Source organism: Malurus melanocephalus, unplaced genomic scaffold, assembly GCF_030028575.1.
Source record: "Malurus melanocephalus ecotype Western Australia unplaced genomic scaffold, MMel_1.1 scaffold_574, whole genome shotgun sequence".
Lineage (NCBI taxonomy): Eukaryota > Metazoa > Chordata > Aves > Passeriformes > Maluridae > Malurus > Malurus melanocephalus.
This window is the reverse complement of record NW_026623806.1, coordinates 273,754-282,516: the sequence shown is the minus strand read 5'-3', so window position 1 is coordinate 282,516 and position 8,763 is coordinate 273,754. Positions and strand designations below refer to the sequence as shown.

General features: G+C 62.6%; 1 protein-coding gene across 1 annotated transcript in view; it reads left to right on the top strand.

Annotated features, from left to right (window-relative positions):
• Window positions 1–6,883, top strand: part of TMPRSS4 (transmembrane serine protease 4) — a 9,041-nt gene extending 2,158 nt beyond the window's left edge. Inside the window, exons 3-14 of the mRNA XM_057382530.1 lie at window positions 3,038–3,068; window positions 3,129–3,265; window positions 3,386–3,538; window positions 3,625–3,754; window positions 4,717–4,818; window positions 4,919–4,959; window positions 5,352–5,511; window positions 5,624–5,790; window positions 5,985–6,080; window positions 6,201–6,340; window positions 6,493–6,642; window positions 6,778–6,883. Of these exons, the coding sequence (XP_057238513.1) occupies window positions 3,038–3,068; window positions 3,129–3,265; window positions 3,386–3,538; window positions 3,625–3,754; window positions 4,717–4,818; window positions 4,919–4,959; window positions 5,352–5,511; window positions 5,624–5,790; window positions 5,985–6,080; window positions 6,201–6,340; window positions 6,493–6,642; window positions 6,778–6,789 (1,319 nt within the window). The 3' untranslated portion in view covers window positions 6,790–6,883. The remainder of the gene's footprint in view (window positions 1–3,037; window positions 3,069–3,128; window positions 3,266–3,385; window positions 3,539–3,624; window positions 3,755–4,716; window positions 4,819–4,918; window positions 4,960–5,351; window positions 5,512–5,623; window positions 5,791–5,984; window positions 6,081–6,200; window positions 6,341–6,492; window positions 6,643–6,777) is intronic.
• Window positions 6,884–8,763: the final 1,880 nt, after the last annotated feature.

Genomic DNA, 8,763 nt, shown 5'->3' with positions numbered 1-8,763 from the left:
GGGCAGCCCAGGCTCAAGGAGCTGCTGCTCCCCGGCCCTGGCAGCAGCCAGGGAAGGGTTTCCCCTTTTCCCCTGGACACGGCACTGGGATACCCCAAAAGCTCTGGCTCCCGCATTTCTCGGCGCTGCCTTTCCCTCTCCCGGCCCGGGGAGCAGACAAACAAGGCGGTGTCCCCCCTGCCAAGGGGAACGGGCCGTTCTGAAGCGCCTTATCCCACCCCTCGAGAGGGGCTGGTTCCTGGGCACCGCCCGGCTGAGAGCCAGCCCTGCCACCCCCAGTGCAGCTCCCACCAGCTCGGCACCGGGGACACACCGTGCCAGCAAAGCCACGGCCACCAAACCCCAGCCTGGCACCGGAGATTCACCTGCAGTGCCCCGTGCCAGCAAAGCCACGGCCACCAAACCCCAGCCTGGCATGCAGTCCCTCCCTGGGAAGGAGCCACTTCCCCAAGAGGCCACACAAGAATGACTGCGCAGCCCTCCCCAGGGACATCAGCCCCTCCAGGGTGGGGAACTCACTCCCTGCAATGTCCACACACCCCCACGGGTTAAACCCTCGGAATCTGATCACCCTGGGAAGTTTGGTTTGGTGGAGGAACATCSCAGCTGCTCCTGAGGGAGGGACGGAGCTCAGCCCAGCACACCCTGCAGCCCCCAGCACGGATTCACGGCTGGCCAGGGGTGAAGAGGTTCATGSGGACCCCCCAGCTCCTGGGCTGGCACAGCTGGAGCCTGGAATGGCCACGGTGACTCGAGAGAACGCAGCAAGGGAGCTCAATTAGTTCCAGTAGCATTGAGTTCTCCAGATCATGTGCCTCCACTCCACGCAGGAGCGGGCACAGCTCTCACCTCGCTTTGGATTTAACCAGTGCAGCTCTTGCTCGGAGTGTGGGATTGAGAGGAGGCACGGAGAGGCAGCTCCAAGCTGTGAAACCCTTTGGAACAGAAGAGGTTCATGGACTGAAGAAAATGCAAAAAAACCCCAGAATTGACCAACTCACCTGCATCAGCACCAGACCTGGAAAGGAGCTGGATGACACGATGGGGACAAGCAGGGGCAGTCTGGGGACAGGAGGGACAGCCTGGGGACAGGCAGGGGCAGACTGGGGACGGGCAGGGGCAGATTGGGGACAGGAGGGGCAGATTGGGGACAGAAGGGGCAGATTGGGGACAGGAGGGACAGACTGGGGACAGGCGGGGACAGCCGTGACACTGCAGTGCCCTCAGCCCCGGGGCCTGGAGGATCCATCCGGAGCGGGGACCGTTCCCGCTGGGAACCGTTAGGATCCCATTATCCAGGAGGTGCCCGGCCCGGGCCCACGGTGACACAGGAGGTCAGCATGAGGAAGGACCGGCCCCACGTGCCCGGGGSTGGCTCTGCCGGGAGATGTTGGAGCAGCGTTACCAAACTGCCGGGCCTGAGCGAGCTTTTCCCTTCTCTGCAGAGGAGCGRAGGGAAACACAGCCGRGGTGGGAGATGCAGRACCCAGCTCTGCYTCCCTTCCTGCTCCCAGCAGCTCCCTGACACCGGGAAACACGCTCTGCACCCCAGGAGCTGAGCAGAGCCCATCCAGGGGTGGGGAATTTGGCACAAGCTGCCCACGGGTGCCAGCTGAGCCTGGCTCTGGCACAAAGGCTGCTGGCATTTCCTCAAAGAGCCAGACACGGACGTGCTGGGACACAGCCACACGGTGTGGGGCAGGATCCCATCCTCCCCTGCACAGGTCATTCTTGTTCCCAGAGCCAGCCCGAGTCATGCAGCAGGGACCTGCCAGCGCTCCCTGGCACACRGAGCCATCCTGCCTTTGTGAGCTAACGCGGGGATAATGCCTTGGCACTGGCTGTGAAACGCTGCTGGGGAGCTGTGTGCGCGGCTGAACATGCCCTGGCACAGTGACCCGGGCAGTGACCTTGGCACAGCCCCTTTCATCTGTGCCCCCACGGCCTCGGAGCCCTGGGATGGCACAGGGACATCTGCTCTCACTTGAGGTGACAAACACCATCACCTCCAACCTGTGCCGATCCTGAAATTCAGCACTTGGAGCAAAGGATTCCAAATCCCAAACCCTCCTGGACTGAGCACCTGGATTTGTGGGTTTATCACAGTGGCTTTAACATTCCTTACCTCTTTTCATGCAAAAAAAAAGATTTGTCTTACCTGTGGTGGCAGAGTCAGAAGCGACAGAAGTAAAGAACTCACTGGGGCTGGTGGGGCATGGAAGGGACCCAGTGGGGCAGGAGCACCTTCCCAAACTGCTGCTCCTTGGGATAGCACAACCAGGCTGGAAAACACCGACCCGACCCCTGCAGTGCCCACCCGGACCCTCCCCAAGGGACTTTGGACATCAGCGTGGGTCACAGCACCGCCCTCCCCGCGCCGGGGGTTTCTTGTACCAGGAATTGTTCCAGGAGGGTAATTTTGAGGAGCTCAAGCGGATCAATGCCTGACTCATCCCCGCTGCAGCCCTGGCTGTGTTTGTGCCGTGTCTTAGCAGCGGCACAGCCCCGTCCCTCGCTGCGTCCCCGCCCTGGGAGCGCTGGTTCCCSTGGCTCGGGCTGGTTCCTCCGGTGCTCCTGCGGGCTGTGCCAGCGCTGTCGTGACCCCCGTGAGGACACGGCCCCCGTCGGGACATGCCTGTGTGCCACAGCCCCGCAGGCGTGTGTATTTTGACTCAGGGTTTCTCGGCCCGTCAGAAAGCGMCTCTTTCGCAATATCTGTGATTTTTTAAGCCTCTGGTGTGTTGAYGACAGTAACTCTACACCACCGAGAGCCGGTGACCGGAATGGCACAGGTGGTGTCTATGGGAACAATGCAGCAGGTGACCCCGGGTGACCGCAGAGCCAGGCGTTGTCACACCAGGACGTGCCACCCCCATTCCCAGCAGCTCTAAAGCCATCTCTGATGGAGGCTGGGGCAGTTTCCCTGCTGGGAGCTCACCACGGGGCCAGCACCCCACACTACACAGATCCTCTTACCTTCCAGCTGCTTTTTTGCCACAKTTTCAGCTCACAACTGGTTTTCCCTTCTGCTTTGCAGGACCCGGTCTCGGAGCGGCTCAACGGCAGAGGTAACCCCTGTGGGAGCTGTGGGAGAGATGAGTGGTGCCAGGCTGAGCCCGGCCACGCAGGGCCACGCTCCTCTGTGTTGCAGGTCCCTGCGCCAGACCCAAACCCTCCCGGGCGCCCGAGTCCTTSAAGCGCGTCGGGATCCTCGTCCTGGCCGTGGTGCTCACCCTCGCCTGCCTGGTGGCCATCGGGTTCCTGGGTACAGCTCCTGAATTCCTCTCTGCCTCTTTTGCCTGGCCAYGGCTCAGCAAACACAGAGCCAGCTCCATGCCAGCCCCCAGGAGCTGTGGCTGCGCTCTGAGCCCCCCTTTCCCCCCAGTGAAGATCTACCTGGACCACCACTACCTGCTGTGCAAGCAGCCCCTGAAGCTGGTGCCGCTGAAGCAGGTGTGTGACGGGCAGCTGGACTGTCTGCAGGGCGAGGACGAGGCCAACTGTCCCCAGTGGGTCCCCGCGGGGCCACCGGCCGGGGGTGAGTGCGGGACACCCCGGAGAGCTCAGAGGGGCTGGGCTGCTGCGGCCACCCCACGCCACAGCTGACTCTGTGTCTGCCTCCAGCCCGCRTTTCCAAAGACAGATCCATCCTGCAGGTGCTCAACAGCAACACCGGAGCCTGGTCCTGCGTGTGCCACGACCACTTCAGTGCGGCGCTGGCCAGAGCCGCCTGCCAGCAGATGGGATATGCCAGGTACCCACCCATCCCTGTACCCAAAAGCCCTGCTGGAACGGGGCTCTGCTCACCTGTGAAGAGCTCAGAGATCGCCATTGATGGGTTCAGTCCATCCCCAGCACGCAGAGCACGCTGTGAGCCCTCAGCAGCTGGCTTGGTGCCCTGGCAGTCTCCCCTGGCAGCACAGCACTGTGTCCTGCTCTGTCACTGCCCACAGCACCCTGCTCTGCTCCTGCTGTCCCTTCATCCCCCCTTCCTGCAGCCCTGACCTGCTTCTGCTCTCCCTCTATCCCCCCCTTCCTGCAGCCCTGCCCTCCCAGAGCAGCCCAGAGCCCCCTACCATGGGGATCCTACCATGGGGAGGGGGAGCCCTGCACTCCCCTTTTATAGCCCTGGAGAGCTCTTGGCTGGGGTGTGGATACAGCACCGCTGAGCTGAGGCCTTGCCATGGGGCCCCACGTCCCCTCCCTGTGTCCCCCTTGTGTCCTGCCTTGAGCTGGCAGCAGGTTTGGGGTGCTGCAGTCAAATACAGCTGGTTAAAGATGAGATTTGGGGAACCTGCTCCCTGGATTAAGGGAGAATGAGTTAAATTAAGGGTGCATTGAAAAGAAGATGGGTTGTGGTGTTTGAGCCACTGTAGAAGCCCAGACTGAKCCCAGGATGGTGTTTTCCAGGTCCAAAAAGTCCATATTGAGGCTTTGAGCACAGATCCCAAATGTCACAACAGCAGGGACGCCCCTGAGTTCTCCCAGAGCCATCTGCTCACCCCTCTGCATGGCAGGGAGCAATGTCCCCTCTTCCTTTGCTCCTGTCCCTGCTCCTGGGCTCAGTGTCCCGGCCTTCAGGGCTCTGACATCCCCACCGTGGCACCCCCATCCCAAAGAAACCCCTTTTCCCGTGGGGTCCAGGCTCCTGGGGCGCTGAGGCAGCAGTGCCTGTCCTTTCCCGCAGCTGAAGCCCTGTCCCCCCGTGTCTTCCAGCACCCCGACTTTCCAGGGGGTGGAGGYGGGCGCGGGGCAGCCGCTGCCTCCCCGCGAGGTCGTGCTGAGCAACCGGAGCCTGCAGGTGCTTGAGCCGGGCAGGTGAGTGGGGACCGAGTGGGGAGCGGTCACTGAGCCCCGTTCAGGAGCCTGCGGTGCCCACCAGAGCAGCCAAACCCATCCCTTTTCCTTCTTCTTCCAGGAAATGCCTCTCGGGGTTGGTTGTGTCGCTCTTTTGTTCCAGTAAGTACCGGAGGTGGCTGCACATTGCCGGCGCTGGGGTCTCGTCCTGCCCCAGGTCCCCGTGGGGATCGCGGCTCCATCCCAAACCCACCCCGCGGTGTTTGCACGAGGATTAATTACAGCTAACCTCGTTAAGCCTCCTGGCACAAACCTCCCAGAAATGAAACACCTAAGGGAGGCTTCCCCAGCTCCCTGCGTGGGTTTGCTTTTACTGGCGAATTACCCTGATTAAACTAATTATCCTGGGGGGGCTGGAGCGGGCAGGGGATGGCTGGACCCCTTCCAGCGAGCCTGGGGGTGAGGAGAGATGGCAACGCTCGAGGGTGAGGCAGCTTCCCCGGGAGCCTCCGTGTCCTCTGTCCCTCCCGTCGCAGCTCATTGTCCCCTCGCAGGCTGCGGGCAGAGCGTGAGGACCCCGCGGGTGCTGGGCGGGAGCCCGGCTGCCATCGAGGCGTGGCCCTGGCAGGTCAGTTTGCAGTACAGGAAGGAGCACATCTGCGGCGGCAGCATCATCGGCCCCGGCTGGGTCCTGACGGCCGCGCACTGCTTCAAGTGAGTGGGGATCCCGCCGGCATCGAGCAGTGCGCTGATTAAAAGCTCCGTAATTAGCGCTCCGTGCCCGTCCCCGCGCGGGGCGAGCGGTGACAGCGCTGTCTGTGCGCAGGAACAACCCCATCATCCAGAGCTGGCGCGTCAAGGCCGGCTCCGAGCTCCTGTCGGGCGCTGCCACCTTCGCCGTGGAGAAGGTGTTCCTGGCGGAGGTGACACCCGCGTCCCCCAAGGACAATGACATCGCCCTGGTGAAGCTGCGCTCGCCCGTGCACTACTCAGGTGAGGCTGGCGAAGCCCTCCTGGGGCCAGGAGCCCAGAGTGGCCCCGAAATGTGGGCTGGGAGGGCGATGCCCGGCGTGGCGGCACTCCGTGGGCACCGAGCCCTGGAGCAGGGAGGGGGTGCCCGGCCGGTGGCTGTCCCCAGCCAGCCCAGGCCCCTTCCCTGTGAGCACCCCCAGACATCTCTGCTCCAGACAGCACCAAACCCATCTGCCTGCCCTATTTCGACGAGGAGCTGGTGCCGGGCACGCCCCTGTGGGTGATCGGCTGGGGCTACACGGAGGAGCACGGTGAGTGGCACGGTGGCACGGGGACACGGGCAGAGCCCCCCAGCGCTGCTGGCAGCAGCAGAGGGGCCCGAGGGCTCTGTCCTCACCCCGGTCACTCTGAGAGACCCCTGTGTCCCACAGGGAAGCTGTCGGAGCGCCTGCAGCAGGCAGAGGTGCAGCTCGTGGACGAGCTGAGCTGCAACCTGGCCGCGTACCACGGCGATGTCACCGACAGGATGCTGTGTGCCGGGCTGCCCCAGGGCGGGGTGGACACCTGCCAGGTGGGCTGCGGGCTGGGAACGGGCTGGGAACGGGATAGGAGGGTTTGTACCCATCCGTGACACGGTTCCTTTGGGGAAGAGCTTTTTGGGAACGGCTGCTGTGGGCAACCAGCCGCTCTGCCGGGGCCACCCTGAGGGTCTGTCCTTCGCAGGGGGACAGCGGCGGGCCCCTCCTGTACTCGGGAGGGCACTGGCAGGTCGTGGGCATCGTCAGCTGGGGCCAGGGCTGCGGGACCCCCAGCACGCCCGGCGTCTACACCAGCGTCCGGGCATACCTCGACTGGATCTACGCCGTGCGCAGGGTCAGTCCGTCCTGCCCGAGGGCAGAGGCAGCTCCTTTCGGCTCAGCTGGCTCCTTAAAGGACACAGCTATTCGCCGCTTGGCTTTGGCTACTCATTGAAAGCTTCCAATTCCCTCTTTCCTCTCTTTCTCGCAGTCGGAGCTCTGAGACCTGCGGGAACAGGTCGCTCCTCTCCCCGAGCCTGCCTTGCCGTCCCTCTGCCCTTGCTCTGGCAGCAGCAGGGACACGGATCTCCAGCCAAGGAAGAGCAGAGGCTCCCAAACCCTCGCTGGCAGCTGTGATTTAGGGCGCCAGAGCCCAGCCAAGGAGGCAAAGGGTGACTCGAGTGACGGCCACTGATCCCGTGAAGGAATCTCAGCGGCTCACGCTCCCTTCCGGAGGAAGATTAATTTATTGCCCCGTGCTGACCCCGCTGTGGCAGGATGGCTCCTGGGGGGCCAAGCTGCTGTCAGCTCACTCCTGTTGTACAGAGAGAAATGATGTTTGTGTAGAGTGCCCCCCTGTTCCCATTAAAGGAAAGGATTTGTTTTTTCCTGTGGCCTCCCGCACCTTTGTCCCTCTTCCCATCGGGATTATTTTTCCCCAGTTCCCACCCAGACACCCGCAGCAATCCCAAACCACGGCAAGTTTCTCTAGTAAACGTAAACTTTATTTCATTCAAGGCAAAGCTAACTAAACCTCTAGAGTGCAAAGATGTGCTGTAAGTCATCACACAGCCCGGCGCACACACACACACCCTGTGCTTACACGCAGGCACCTCCCACACGGCTTTACCTGCCTGGACACACCTGTCCGCGGCAGTGTGCATTCCCGGGGGGGCTCTGTCCCTGAAACACCCCAAAAAATGTACAACACGACCGCTGCAGCCCCCCCCAAAGCCGCGGGGGCAGCAGGGACCCCGCTGGTGCCATCACAAACCCCCAGGGCAGCCCGCTCCCCCGGAACACCCGTGTGCACATGGAGTTGCGTTCCAAAAACTGCTGATGTGGGCTTTTCCCATCGAGCCAGAGGAGAAATCCATGCATAGTGCAGCATTGCATGTCCGGCGGGACGTGGAGCCGCCTCCACGCGCCGCCTAAAAAAGGCCAACAGGTTAGGACAGCTAAAAATAGTTCTTTAAAAAAACTCCCTTCCTCCCCTCTCTGTCCCCCCACGCGGGAGGGCTCCTCCAAGGGCGGGCCGGGGGTCTCTCGGGGTGGCTGGGAGGTCTCACTGGTGGCGGTGGCGTGGCACAACCCCTGGCACCAGAGCGCCTTCCACCCCAGGATGGTGGCAGAGCCATGCAGGGCACCTCACACCTCCGGAGAGGCACCTCAGTCACGGTCCCCAGCTCAGAGATGGGGACACTGAAGCACTGAGAGGTCAAGTGACCGGCCTGAGGGTGCCACTGACCCTCAGAGAAGGGAGCAGGGTCCCAACTGCCGCTTGCCTGTCTTTCTAGCAGCCAAGGGAACCTGCCCGGGGCCAGCTGCCTTGTCCCTTGTCCCCTGTCCCCTGTCCCCTGTCCTGAACATGTGGTCCTGCTTTGTTGGGTGCCCCTGAGCCCAGCCTGGGGTCCCCAGCCCTCTGTGCTCCAAAGAAGATAGCACCCAGCCTTTCCTTGCTCACCTTGGCCTCCCAATCCTCGCCCACCCCCCAGTCTGGCACCTCTGCCAGGGCACAAATCCCCCACAGCAACCCAAGGCTCAGCCATGAGTCCCCGATGGGGACAGGGGAGCTGCCTGTCCTGCAGCTTCATGCTCAGACACCCACAATGATGAGAAACAGAGAACAAATCCCAATTGACATCGACACCTCAGTATGGGCTCACTCCCTGCATGTCTCACATCCTCGTGAGTCCACTCACAAAGACCCCTCACCCTAAACACTTCACCGTCATGAGCCAAGGAAACCTCCCACCCACCCCGTGAGGTAGAGCAGTATTATTGCCCCCATTTTACAGATGGGGAAACTGAGGCATGGAGAGGCAGGGCAACTTGCCCAAGGTCGCCCAGCGGGCCGGTGGCACAGCCATGGCCCTGCTCCCCTCGCCAGGGCTCGGCTGTGCTCCCTCCCTGCGCGGCCACCACGCCACGGTGAAAGGGAAACGCAATTGGCTGCCTTCCCCTGGAATCTCATACA